At 40.0% G+C, this 15,325-nt stretch overlaps 1 protein-coding gene across 1 annotated transcript in view; it reads left to right on the forward strand.

The window, feature by feature from the left end:
- Positions 1-15,325, forward strand: part of LOC126457781 (uncharacterized) — a 111,994-nt gene that overhangs the window by 60,343 nt on the left and 36,326 nt on the right. Inside the window, exon 4 of the mRNA XM_050094367.1 lies at positions 12,342-12,457. Coding sequence (XP_049950324.1) covers positions 12,342-12,457 — 116 coding nt within the window. The remainder of the gene's footprint in view (positions 1-12,341; positions 12,458-15,325) is intronic.

The raw sequence follows: 15,325 nt of genomic DNA on the forward strand, positions 1-15,325 counted from the left end.
TGTGGACAGACAGCTTGTTGGTTGTCATGCCTACATAGAATGCAGCACAGTGGTTGCAGCTTAGCTTGTAAATCACATGACTGGTTTCACAGGTAGCCCTGCCTTTGATGGAATAAGTGATGTTAGTGACCAGACTACCAAGGGTCTCACTGAAGCCTTCAATGACCATAATTATCCTTGCAACTTTGTACAAAAACAAATCTCCCATGCCTTATCTTTTAGTCTCCCACCTCCTCCCAGTCCCACTGTCCGGCCACAGAGGAGCATTCCCCTAGTAACTCAGTACCACCCACGACTGGAGCAACTGAATTACATTCTCCACCAGGGTTTTGATTACCTCTTGTCGTGCTCTGAAATGAGAAATGTTCTGCCCACAATCCTTCCCACCCCTCCTACAGTGGTATTCTGCTGTCCACCGAACCTACACAATATACTCGTCCATCCTTACACAACCCCTGCTTCCAGTCCCTTACCTCATGGTTCATATCCCTGTAATAGACCTAGATGCAAGACCTGTCCCATACATCCTCATACCACCACCTATTCCAGACTGGTCACTAACATCACTTATCCCATCAAAGGCAGGGCTACCTGTGAAAACAGTCATGTTAATTACAATCTAAGCTGCAACCACTGTGGTGTATTCTATGTAGGCATGACAACCAACAAGCTGTCTGTCATGGCCAAGAAACAAGTCAAATACCCTGTTGCCGAACACGCTGCTGAACATGATATCCTTCATTTCAATGACTGCTTCACAGCCTGTGCCATATGGATCCTTCCCACCAACACCATCTTTTCTGAATTGCGCAGGTGGGAAATTTCCCTGCAATACAGCCTGCCTCAACCATCGCTAATCACTGCCCTCACCCATCCAGCCGCCTCCCTGTTTCCGTTCCAGCACTACACAGCCGTTGTTTCACCACCACACCCAATCTTTTTATTTCTCTCCTGTTCTGCTACCTTCCCCCCCCCCCCCCCCTCCCCACCTTCCCCTGCCATCTGTCTAAACTGCAGCACTTCACTGTCTGCTACCCCCACCATACTATCCCTCCTCCTCCCCACCCCAGCCTCCTCCTACCACCACCCAGTCACCACTCCCATTATGCACTGGTGCTGCTGCTCACAGTGTAGTTTCAGTTGCCTGAGACCGCAGTCATGTGTGCGAGTTGCATTTGTGTGTGTGTGTGTGTGTGTCTAATATTGACAAAACCTTAATGGTCAAATGCTATAATTGTGAGAATCTTTTATTGTGCCTATCTGCGACTCAGCATCTCCACTATATCGTGAGTAGCAACTTTCCTTCTCCAATATTATTAACTGCCTTCATCACATAGTGGAGAACAACCACATTACTTTGAAGCATGTTAATGATCTGTTCCATTTTCAGGCATCAAAGAAACACATGTGAAAGCTAATCTGCAAATTTCAAAATTGTATGATGTAGAAGTCATGGAAGAGGTCCTTAGCTGTGCCTTACATTGCACTGTTAGCCACGCAGTTTTCTTATGTACAGGGTGTATGTAAGGTCCGGGAACAATTTCAGTTGTTTATTGTACAAGAGCCAAACATTTTACACATATCATATGAATGTCATTTTGAAGAGAAACCCTGAAAGTCTCTTCCCCCCCCCCTCCCGCCCCCCCCCCCCCCCACACACACACACAGTGTAATCTGGTACTTTCCCTATAGTCAGTGCTAGTTGCAAACATTTCGAATTCAGGTGTGGAGCGAGCTTTCTGTGTGTTGGAGTTAGACAACAACAGATGTGCTACAACCTTTCAACAGATGTTTAGAACCAAGGAAGGCCATTTACCACTGGCACAACAAATTCGTTATGACAGGTTGCTTGTGCCCGGCGAAGAGAAGCTGACATCACAGTGTGAGTGAAGTGAATGTGGAGCATGTATGAGAGACATTCATAAGGAGTCCAGAGAAATTGGTGCGTCGTGCATCCCATGAACTCGAAATGACTTCAATGACAGTGTGGAAAGTCCTGCGACAGAAGCTCTCTATGAAACCATTCAAATAGGAGATTGTGTGGAAGCTCAATGATGACAACTAAGACATGTATTTTGGGTTTTGTTCGCTGTTGCAACAATTGAATGAGGATGGGAATGGCATTGTTGATCGCTTAATTTTTAGCGACAAAGCCACTTTTCACTCTAATGGGAAAGTGAACAGGCATAATTGTCCAATTTGGGGTACAGAGCATCCAAACAAATGCCTTGAATTTGAGTGTTTCCGCAAAGGTAAATTTTTTTGTGCCTTGTCACGCCAGAAACTGTATGGGCCACTTTTCTTTACCGAGAGCACTGACACTGGATATTGATACTTGGACATGATGCAGCAATGGCTGATGCCTCAAATGCAATTGGAATCTTCTTTCAGCTTTCAGCAGGATGGGGCTCCTTCCCATTTTCATTGTGAAGTTTGTGGGTACCTGAATACAGAGCTGCCACATCAATGGATTGGCTGTGCTACAGAAGGGGACAGCTGTTTCATGAAATGGCCTCCTTGATCAACAGATCTCACTCCATGTGCCTTTTTTCTGTGAGGACACATTAAAGATCTGAAAAAAAACTTTCATAGTTTCCCTTCAGCATACAATATGTATCATGTCTGTACAATGTTTAGTTCTTGTGCAATAAATAATTGGAAGTGTTCTCGGACTTTATTTACACCCTGTACTTCCAGGATGATTTCAAATGTGAATCTATACTGCAAGAATTGCCTTTGGAGATTCTTATCTTCTCATCTTTCCCCGACAATTGGCATTCTACAAAATGGAAAATACTGTGACTGTAGATATCACTGCATAATTTTGGTTTGCATGGTTATCACGCTGCCCAAAAGAAATTATTCTGTTTTCATAAAGTGTGGCTGTCTCTATTCTGTACTGTAGTAGGGTGGATGTGAACCTTTACAGAACACAATCAAAGCAGAGTCCTTAAACTTTTCTCTGTCCCTTGCTTATACAGCCCATATCAAGCTACAATAAAGAGTCAGTTCAACACCCAATGTGGAAACTGATCCCAACTACAAGGGCATCTTTTCTTTTCTCACCAGTGGTTCCATTATAATTGGCTGATATACATCCCCAAATACCACAAGAACAGCTGCTTCCTCTGCTGCACAGCCTAATAACAATGGGACTTCCCCTTTTGTCCATGGACAAATAGAACTTTTGATGATTTCCTGAGACTGCATTCAGTTTTACCTGGCAGTGTGATTGTAGCAGATTCCAACAAAAAACTAATGTCCATGTTATACTGTAAGTGTGATCATATAGTTTCAAATGTGGACCCAAATGCATCAGTCAGAATGAGAAAAATTTTCAGTGCTACAAGAGAGAAAAGGGCACTGTACAAGAAGGAAGGAAACTTACACCATTTTTAAGTTTAGAAAAAACATATGACAATACTGACTATCATACTCTCTTTGAAATTCTGAAGTTATCAGGAAAGAAATATATATTATGTAGAACATGCACGGAAGTCAGAATTCAGTCATAAGAGGCAAAGGACAGAACTCCAGTTGTGTATCTGTTTTAGCAGGGCTACTTACTTTGCTGTAAGAGTATGTGTATTTTGCGAACAATGTTTGTAGTGTAAATTTTAGTGCTAGTATTTATTTATCTTGTCTACATTTTGGGTCCACCTGTTTTTAGTAGTGTTCATTTACACTGCCTGCACTGCCACAGTTAGATGATTTTATCCCTTGTTGCAGACAGCTTGTTCTTTATCAAGCAGTAAGCCCTGATTCCTTAAAAAATCAAACTCAGATGTATAAAACAGCTTCAAACTTCTGATTACTCTAAAAATAAGTGAAGGTGCTAGATGTGTGACATTAAGAATGCAAGTGAGATAAAGTTTAGAAAAGGTGAATTGAAATTATGTTTAAAGTTCTGTTGGAAGTGACTCTCATTATCAAACACTGGATGAGTATAGTCTGGGTAATTGGCGCTCCATTTTAAGTGAAAACTAGTTTTTCATGCATCTCAATGTTTATTCACATCTTCTGAAGTATGTGTTGCAAAATGATATAATTTTGTAGGTACATTAAGCATATATGTGGATACTGACAGCAGTTTTACTGCATCAACAGTCAAAATGTAGTAAGCAATGAACTTTTATTCTTTCATCACTCTGGGAGGGGGGGGATGTCACTGAGAAAAAGCTTTTTATATGTTTGAAGTTATGTGTAAACTTGGTTGCAAGTTTCTAAGTGCTCAGATACTGTTTGGGCATGGTGAGTTACACTGCCTCAAGACACATACACAGTTTCTAACTGGAACACATGTCAACCCCCAGTAGCTGAGCGGTCAGCCTGACAGAATGTCAATCCTATGGGCCTGGGTTTGGTTCCTGGCTGGGTCAGAGATTTTCTCCGCTCAGGGACTCGGTGTTGTGTTGTCCTAATCATCATCATTTCATCCCCATTGACGTGCAAGTTGCTGAAGTGGCAACACATCGAAAGACTTGCACCCGGTGAACTGTCTACCTGACGGGAGGCCCTAGTCACCCAAAATTTCCATTTAACTGTAACACTTGTCTTACTGTGGTAAATATTTAACATAAGATTATATCTCTTAATGAATAGATTATCACAGCATTTTAAATTTTCAAATTCAAACAATAATTTTATGAAATATTGAATATCAGATTTAGTTGCCCCTGGTAGCAACCTGCAACTGGGATCATGTGTGACAAACCATAAACCAGAATGGGAGTGTGTGCTGATATGAAGCTTCCTGGCAGATTCAAACTGTGTGTTGGACTGAGATTCGGACTCAGGACCTTCGCCTATTGTGGGCATGTATTCTGTCTGGCTGCCAAGATACCCAAGCATGACTCATGGCCCATCCCCACAGCTTTACTTCTGCCAACACTTCATCTCCTTCCTCCCAAACTTCACAGAAGTTCTCCTGCAAAACTTACAGGACGAGCACTTCTGGAAGAAAGAATAATGTGGAAACATGGCTTAGCCACAGTCTGGCAATGTTTCCAGAACAGGCACAGGTCCTGAGTTTGAATCTCAGTCTGGCACACAGTTTTAACCTGCCAGGAAGCTTTAACCATAAACTGGGTTGGCCATTTAATAAAATTGATTGATTTGGTTTCTAATTTTTTTTGTGATTTTACATCATAGGATATAGATAGGAACTTAGGCAAATTGTGTGCAGACACGAGGAGAATTGGACACTGTTTGGAACAGTTAGAAGCTTCATTGGACATGACTGACAATATTGAGGTTGTAGCAATGGTGTTAAGGCATCAGTGTTGAAAGCCATAACATCTTTGGTGCCAGTTGAATCCTCTGGAAACTCCAACATCACTGCACTTTCCATTGCAATTCATCCGTTTAATTTGTCATAAAGTAGTGGCATTGCTTACTTCTGTGGAGAAGGTAAATGTGGAAACTGGCTACGTGAATGACCCCTTCTGCCTTAGCAACAGATATGACATGCTGCCATGTTTTGATAACACATCTGACCTAGCACAGAATACCTCTAAATGTTGTGTCAGTGCTCAAATTTTCTGCCAAGCCTGGACAAGAATTGACTGTGGCTATGATGGTCATTGTGAACTACAATGTCAGGCAGATAATGGAAGTCCTCATGGAAATAGCAGACAGATCAGGAAAGGATGACAATGTGCACTCAGTATGTTTTCTGGACATTCATTTGAGAATATGGTGGAGGTCATATTGGCAGCTGTTGAATGCACTGGGTGCAACAAGCTGCAAGTTGTAGCTCGTGTAGGACGAATTGTGTTTGCTGCATGTGTTCTGAGACCATCCTCAGTTTCTTTTGCCAAGTGCATAGACTGGTGAACACAGCTAGCTTCATACATGGGGTGCAAGTATGGCTCACTCTTTGCAATATTCTATCCAGGGTCAATTGCAGTCATCTGATTTGGAGCTGAGTGAAAGGACTAGACTAGAGGCTTAGTAATGCACTGCATTTTTTTATTGAACCATTCTTTATAGAACATAATGAGAATTACACACGTGAAAGATTGGTGTTTTATCTGGACACCCTCTTTTTCTGTGTAATCTCCATCCCTTTCTATGACCTTCCTCCAGTGCAAAACAAGGATGCGTATGCCCTGTCAGTACCAATCCTTGCCCTGGTGGTGGAGCCAGTGCTTCACAATGTGCATCACCTCCTCATCCTGCTCAAAATGTCTTCTATTTGCGACATCATTTAATGGCCCAAACAAGTGGAAGTCCGAGGGTGCTAGGTCAGGTGTGACAGCCGTGGATGGTCTCCCCAACCACTGCAAATTGTAGAGCTCCATCTAACTGCCTTGTAATGACCTCACCCTCCGTGCCCAGTGACTAACTGTGCTTCTGTCAACAGCAGATGCTCCACACACTTTGCATAAGCATTTGTGAATATTCGCCGCAGTTTCTTTCTCTGTGGTAAAAAATTCAATGATGGCACATTGCTTGCAACACACATCACCTACAGACGCCATTTTGAAACTGTCCTGCAACTATGCTATCTGTAAGAAGTGACAGAAACTTGGTGCACTCATTCAGGAGATAATACATATGTAATGTTTTGCATTCATAGTATTGTTTTCGGCTGAGGAAAAAAATGTGGTACATTACTTTCTGGGCAACACCTGTATGTATATTTGCGTGTGTGTGTGTGTGTGTGTGTGTGTGTGTGTGTGTGTGTGTGTAAAATCCAGGGGATAATCCTGGAAGCTCTATGAGGTTGTTTGCAGACCATGCTGTCGTCTATAGAACAGTTGCAACACCAGAAGATTGTAGCAAAATGCAGAAAGTCCTGTAGGGTATTAACAATTGGTGGAAGGACTGCCAATTGACTCTAAATGTAAATACATGTAACATTTCATACATAAATAGGTGAATATATCCATTACTGTATCCATTAAGCTATTGGTGATAAGCAACTGCAAAGAGTACCATAAAATATCTATGAGTAATCAACCATTTGGAGCAACTTGAAGTGAAATGACCGCATAAAACAAATAGTAGGTAAAGCAAATACCAAGCTGAAAATCATTGGAAGAATCTTAAGGAAATGAAACTCATCTATCAAAGAAGTGACTTATAAAACAGATTCTCGAATGAACTATTGTTCATCAGTCTGTGACCCTTACCAAGTTGATTAACAGAAGAGACGGGGAAGAGTCAATGAAGCGTGGCCATTTTGTCATGGGACCATTTAGTCAGCACAAGAACATTACAGAGAGGCTCAACACACTACAGTTGCATACACTGCAAGACAGATGTTGTGAATTACACAGAGTATTGCTCTGGAGATTATGAGAGCATTTGCTCCAAGAAGAGTTGGCCAACATATTACTTCATATCATGTACAGATAGTGAAATGATGAAGATGAGAAAATTAGAGAAACTGGAGGTCGTACAAAGATTTATGGATAGCTGCTCTTTCTATGTATCATTTGTGAATGGGGATAGGGCGGGGGAGGAAAGATAATGATAACAGAAGTGCAACTGCCCTCTTCCACACACTATTAGGTGTGTTGTGGAGTATAGGTGTGAACGTAGATGTAGATGTAGAGGCAAAAGAGAGGCCTCAAGTTATTAAATTTGTAAACAGATCAAGCAGTAAAGAGAAACTAAGGAGTCATTCAAAAAAGAATTAAAATTGAGGGCAAGAAAATTTAAAAAAACATGTTATTAGTGATGGGAAATGACTTGGGAAATCAGATGGACAGCAAATAAGTTTGTGACATAGCATGGTGGTTCTACCCCTCTGGTATGGTTTAGACCTCTGCTAATAACTATTTTTTTTTCCTTTCTGTAATTTTCTGCTATATTTTCAATACCATTACACACTGAGGTGACAAAAAGTCAAGGTATAGTGATATCCACATGTAGAGATGGTGGTAGAATCGCAACATATAAATGATCAGTACATTGGTAAAGCTGTCATTTTTATTCATGTGATTCATGTAAAAAGATTTCCGATGTACTTATGGCCACATGATGGGAATTAAAGAACTCTGAATGCAGAATGGTAGTGGGAGCTAGACATATGGGACACTCCATATCAGAATTTGTTAGGAATTTCAGTATCCTGAGATCCACAGTGTCAAGGGTGCACCGAGAATATCAGATTTCAGGCATTACCTGAAGAGCAGAGGCATTGATGTACAGTTGTCAGTGATAACAGACCAGAAAAACTGCATGAAATAACCACAGAAATCAATGTGGGATGTATGACAAACATATGCATTAGGACAGTGCAGCAAAATTTGGCATTAATGGGCTGTGGCAGCAGATGACCAATTCAAGTGTCATTGTTAACAGCATGACATCACCTGCAGCACCTCTCCTGTACTCATGACCCTAGGTGACTGGAAGACCTTGGTCTGATCAGCTGGTAAGAGCTAATGGTAGGGTTCAAGTGTGGCCCAGACCCCATTAAGCCATGGACCCAGGTTATCAACAAGGCACAGTGAAAGACAGTGGTGGCTCCATAATGGTGAGGGCTGGTCCAACTGAACCGATCATTAACTGGAAATGGTTTTGTTCAGGTACTTGGAGACAGTTTGCAGCCATTCATGGACTTCATGTTCCCAAAACTTGATGGAATTCTTATGGATGACAATGTGCCATGTCACCAGATCACAGTTGTTCACGGACAATTTGAAGAACATTCTGGAAAATGCAAGTGAATGATTTGACCACCTAGGTCACCCAACTTGAGTCCACTGAACATTTATGGGACATAATCAAGAGATCAGTTCATGCACAAAATCCTGTACTAGTGACACTTCTGCAATTATGGAGTGTATTTTAGGCAGTGTGGCTCAGTTTTTCTGCAGGGTGTTCCAATGACCTGTGGAGTCTATGCCATGGCAAGCTGTTGCATTATGCCAGACAAAAGGAGGTCAATCATGGTAGTAAGAGGTATTCTACCTCAGTGTATAAGAAATAGGGTGTACTTAAGCTTCCCCTATTTAAATTTATTGTTCAGACTTTCCTTTTGGCTAGGCTGATTCAAGAAGTAATGTTAGTATGGCTATAGAGCATTTTAATTAAATGTTACATTTAGTTAAATATGTCACTATAGCTTGATACACATAAAACTTAGTGACTACTCAGTGTAATCCCATATAACGTTGCATATAATCTGAAAACTAAGCATTTTGAATTTTCATCAATGTATCTTACATTACCCAAAAGTAATTATCTTATACAACAGTTAAACTTGAAGTTCAGAGCCATCTCAAAATGCACTGCAGATTTTGTCATAACTAAAAGGTGTACCACTTTTCTTCCACCGTTTGCCAATAGTTGGCAACAACGGTAAGTAGCGGTCAAAAGAAACAGATTGCAGATGTCAGGCAGTTAGCTTGGACCTCCATCAACATAACCTCATTCAAACTTTAGTCAATTTGTGTCTGCATCATGGAGTTGTTCTTGATTGAAAATGTCAGATTACAAGCCTAATTCTCATCATTTGTGGAAGGTGTTACTGTTTTGTTTCAATATGAAGAAAACAGCAGCTGAGTCTCATCAAATGCTCTCAAGTACATATGGTAAGAATGCTATTAGTGAAAAAACGTGTCATGAGTGGTTTCAATGCTTCAAGAACAGTGATTTTTAACATTGTAGACCAGCATAGTGGTGGAAGAGAGAATGTTTTCATAGATGCAGAATTGGAGACATTGCTGAGTGAAGACTCACATCAAACTCAAGCAGAATTGGCACAATTAGTGGGAGTGACACAGCAAGCCATTTCAAAATGTCTTAAGGCTATCGGCATGTCCTGTGTGAACTGAAACCAAGAGACGTTGAATGGTGTCTGTTTGTTTGTGAGCAGTTGCTTCAGAGACAAAAACAGAAGGGATTTCTGTATTGCATTGTGACTGTAGATGAAAAATATCTTCATTACGACAACTCTAAATGCAAAAAATCATGGGTATATCCTGGCCATGTTTCCTTGTCAACGGCCAAACTGAATATTCACAGCTCCAAGACCATGCTCTGCATTTGGTGGGACCAGCTTGGCATCATGTACTATGAGGTGTTAAAACCAAGTGAAACAATCACAGGTGCTCATTATTGAATGTAATTAATGTGTTTGAGCAGAGCATTAAAAGACAAATGGCTGCAGTACAGTGAGAGGCTTGATAAAGTGATTTTGCAGCGTGACAATGCTCGACCCCACGTTGCAAAAGAGGTCAAAGCATACTTGGAAATGTTAAAATGGGAAGTCCTACCCCACCCACCATATTCTCCAGACATTGCTCCCTTGGACTATCACCTGTTTAGATCAATGGCACATGGCCTGGCTGACCAACACTTCCAATCTCATGAAGAAGTCACAAATTAGATCGATTCATGGATTGCTTCAAAAGATGAACAATTTTTTCAACATGAGATTCGTACACTGCCTGGAAGATGGGAGAAAGTAGTGGCCAGCAATGGAAAATACTTTGAATCATACAAGCGTAACCAATTTGTTTCACTAAAGCCTCAAATGTCAGGGAAAAAACGGTGGAAGTGAAGTTGTACACCTTGTATGTTCACACAGAAAAAAAAATTTGAACTGATCTAGAATCTTAATGCTTGTTTTTCTGAAATACTGTAGTCCAGTCACTTTTTGTCAATACTCTGCTAATGAATGAAATAGATGTATGCTATTCACTACTGTCAGTGGATAAACAAAATGGTAAATTTAGATCTAGATGGTTTAAATCTTACTCCTAACTAATTCTCTCAAAAAATTTTCATTTTTTCACATCTAGGTTATATTTTTGTTCCTTAAATTTGATAAATGAGGATCATTCAAAAAATAGCTTCAGAACACATCTCCTATGAAATTTGCATCACCCAAAAAATGATATGAGCATCCACTGCTTTCTTAAATATTTTTAAGGGTGGTAATGGGCAAACTGTTGATAGCTACCATAAGATCTCTATTTGGTGTTACCAAAGAAGGTGGCCCAGTGAACTCAAATTTGGGAGCATGGCAGTTTAAAACATGTCCAGCAATCCAGATTTAAGTTTCCAATGGTTTCCATAATTTGCTTGAGACAATGATAAGTGTCAATGATAGATACTCATCTAGTTTAAGATAAAATGGAAATGTGACATAAAATGCAGAATCCTGGTCATGATAAGCCCAACATAATGTAAAAATATAAGACTGTAATCACTTTAAAGTGAGCATAAATTTGCAGAACAGGATATAGTTAGCAGAATATTTAAATATGGCTGGTAAAAGAAATATTTAGTCACATTGAGAAGTAAATGTGTTAGTTTCCCATGCATTTGTAGGACATTTGACCCACTTGTTAAGTAAAGAATAGGATCTTCATCAGATGGAAAACATTAAGGACAGAATGAGAGCAGATGATAACATTCTGTATTAGGACATCAGCTGTCACAAAACATGCACATCTTTCAGCAAGCATTCTTATAAGCAAGTTTCTCAACTTCATATTGTTTTGGATACTACAAAGTCTATATGAAAAATTTGGTGATTGTTTTCAGGAAATGAAGGAAATAAAAGTTGCAAAGAAAATTTCTTTACTAATTCTCAAAGTAAATACCATTAGCTACAACACATTTCTGACAATGATTGTAAAGCTGTTGGAAACCATTTCTTGTGGGATTGCACCATGGTCAAAAATTGTTGAATATTCATGTCGTTACAGAGGATGACAACTGCTGCTATCAGTATGATCCAGAGACCAATTGACAGTCAATGGGATGGTGTTCATCATCTTTCTGGCCTCCCTAAGGTAGAAATTCATGACAGACAAAGCCCTTGCTGTCAAAAAGGTGATGAACATCATCTTAATCTTGGATTTTCTGAGCTAAATTTCTTTGAGAGGCAGGGAAGACAATGAACGCCACGTCACTGTCTGCTGCTTGTTCTCCAGATTGTATTGATAACAGCAGGTCTCATCTCATGTAATGATACAGATATACAGCAATGCATGACCAAAGTGCTTTGAGCGAGTTCACAAGAAGCTTTATGAACAATGTCAGAAGTGTATTGTACCTAATGGTGATTACTTTGGAGGGCAGTAAAGGTATTTTGTTTGTAACTATTGACTGAGTAGATGTCTGAAGATGGTCTTGTAAGTCGAAAACCAGTTAATACAATAAAAGTAATAATGTAGAACTAAAAGCAAACTGGTGCTTTTCATATATTATAATGTTGTTCTACCAAGGACCGACAAAAGATTCTGTTAACTATTGTTTCCTTTATTTTCTGATGCCATTCACCAAACTTTTCAGATGAGCCTTGTATTTAACACTTTATTCTCTCATGAGAATTTGTTTGTTGTTTTGAGTGTATGTGTAATGTTTTTGTTCAGGTGTGGGCACTAGTGGCAGACTACTGCATAATTCACTTTGCTGCCCTCCTCCTGTACCTCACAGTGGAGGCACCATTGCGGTCAGCAACCCGACTACTCTTCCTCTCTTTCAGATAGTAAGTACATGCTGGCTAAATAAGTTCAGTTAACCCTCACAGTGAAAACTATAAAAGCAAAAAATATTTATTATTAAGCTGCATTATGGACTGACATCACACTACCACATCTGTCTAAGAATATGCTACCTAGTATGGATGACATCTTCCAAATGGGTAAAATGGGTACTTGAAATTGAATGCCGAAGAATGGGAACAGTTACTGGAATGCTTAATCATATATACAATAGACTCATACATCAATCAGCCTATATAAAACCTTACAGATAACAACTTATTTGCTAAAGATGGGCATTGCACACCGAAATTTAGATATGATATGTATATCTGGCCACTCACAATTGCTCAGTTAATCAGAATGTTAGATGATGACAACACAAACTAAATCCCATCAGTATCAAAAATTGAAATACAATCACATGTTACATCAAAACCAGATAAATTTTGTAAATGCACTGCAACACAACCCTGTTCCAGGTACAATTTCTACATACACATCTATAGTTTGCAATTCACCATACAGTGTTTGGTAGATAGTACACTGAGTACAACCTGCTTGTCATCACTCTCCTATTCTGTTCACAAACAGTATACCAGAAGAAAGACTGTTGGTACCTACCCATTTATTTTCTTCTTTTCCCATATCGCTCTTGTGATTGGTTTGATGTGGTCAGTCATCCCCTCCTAGACTAACCTTTTCATCCCAGAAGAGAACTTGATTTCAACAACCTAAACTATCTGTTGGATATATTCAGATCTCAGTCTTCCTCTACAATTTTTACCTCTACATCTATTTCAAATACCATGGAAGTTATTCCTTGTTGTATTAACACATGTCAGATCATTCTTTTCCTTGTTGTTAATGTTTTTCGTTTGTTCCTCTCCTCACCAGATCTGTGGAGAACCTTCTCATTTCTTATTAGACCACTTAATTTTCAACATACTTCTATAGCACTGCATCTCAAATCCTCTTGTTTTTTTTTTTTAATTTTTCCACGGTGCATAATTCACATCCATAAAATGTTGTGCTTCAAACATACATTCTTAGACATGGTCAGTAACGCCCTCTTTGCTGGTGCTAGTTTGCTTCATTCATCATGTGCTACTTTGCTTCTAAAGTAGTAGAATTCTTTCACTACATCTTCTTTGTGTTCTCCAATCACAATGTCAAGTTTACTACTAAGCTCATTCCGCTACACACCATCACTTTAGTCTTTCTTCAGTTTACTCTCAATCCACAGTGTGCACTCATTAGACTGTTTATTCCATTCATCAGGTTCTTCTGCCCTTTCACCAAGGATAGCAGTGTCATCAGCAAATCTTATCACCGATATCCTGTCACCTTCAAACAATGGAAAGTCCAAGATTTAATGGCAACAATATTATGAATGCTACACAACACACAAAGGAGGAGCTAATTGCAGGTACGCAAAATGAAAAGACTACTAAACATTTCAGCTTTTGGGCAAAAGAATCCTTCTTGGGTATGGAAAACCCACACACACATTCACACAAAGACAACTCACATAAACAAGGCCACTGCCTCCAGCTGCTGAGGTCCAGTGAAGGTTCCTGTCATCCACCTACCCATCCTGTTCCCACTCAAGCATTACATATGCCTCCTATTCTGCCAGTACATCAATGGTCTTTTCCCATTCTCTATCATTCATCTTATCCCCTCTTCATTTTATCTTATCTACCCCTCTATGCAGAGCCTCCCAACTCTGCACCTAACAGCTCTGTCCTGTCGCCACCACAGCGACCTGCACATTCTCACGGGCAGCCAACATCTTCTCCCATCCCTACACTTCTATCCCTGCCCCTTCCATCCCATGCCTCCTCCTTAACCCCACTGCCCACCCCAGATTGCTGCTCACATCAGAGGCAGTTGCAGTCCTTAGTTGGGCCACAGTGACCAGAGACAGTGGATATGTGTGTGTGAGTTGTGCTTGTGTGAACGTCTCTGTGTTTTCTATTTCCAAAGCAGGACTCTTCTGCCTGAAAGCTTAAATGTTTAGCAGTCTTTTCATTGTGCCTGTTGTGAATCAGACACACAATACCAGACAAATATCACATATCAGACACACACCTCTTTAACTCATATCTGCAGGCCTAGAAAACCACAAAATGCATAAATATGAATGGTTTGAGAAAAATTTACATTTACGCTGTAACCAAAACAGTAATGCAAGGCATGCTACAGGGATCAATTCTGCGACCATTTATTTTTATGGCTTATGTAAATGACATTGTACATTCTTCTAATTACCATATAATTACTTAAGCTGATGACACCTCTCTGTTGTTTTATGATGACAATGAGATTTTTCATCACTAAATAATTTAATGTCATGGTTGTTGTTATGATCTTCAGTCTAGAGACTGGTCTGATGCAGCTCTTCATGCTACTCTATCCTGTGCAAGCTTCTTCATCTCCAAGTAACTACTGCAACCTACATCCTTCTGAATCTGCTTAGTGTATTCATCCATTAGTCTCCCTCTATGATTTTTAATCCTCCACACTCCCCTCCAATACTAAATCTGGGATCCCTTAATGCCTCAGAACATGTCCTACCAACTGAACATCTAACAGATAGTTCAGTAATTTTCACACCTGTCAATGCCTGCTTTCTTTGGGATTGGAATTATTACATTCTTCATGAAGTCTGAGGGTATTTTGCCTGTCTCATACATCTTGATCACCAGATAGAAGAGTTTTGTCATACCTGGCTCCCCCCAAGGCTATCAGTAGTTCTAATGGATTGTTGTCTACTCCTGGTGCCTTGTTTCAACTTAAGTCTTTCAGTGTTCTATCAAATTCTTCATATCTCCCATTTCATCTTCATCTACATCCTCTTCCATTTCCAT

The sequence above is a fragment of the Schistocerca serialis genome, chromosome 2 (assembly GCF_023864345.2).
Source record: "Schistocerca serialis cubense isolate TAMUIC-IGC-003099 chromosome 2, iqSchSeri2.2, whole genome shotgun sequence".
NCBI lineage: Eukaryota > Metazoa > Arthropoda > Insecta > Orthoptera > Acrididae > Schistocerca > Schistocerca serialis.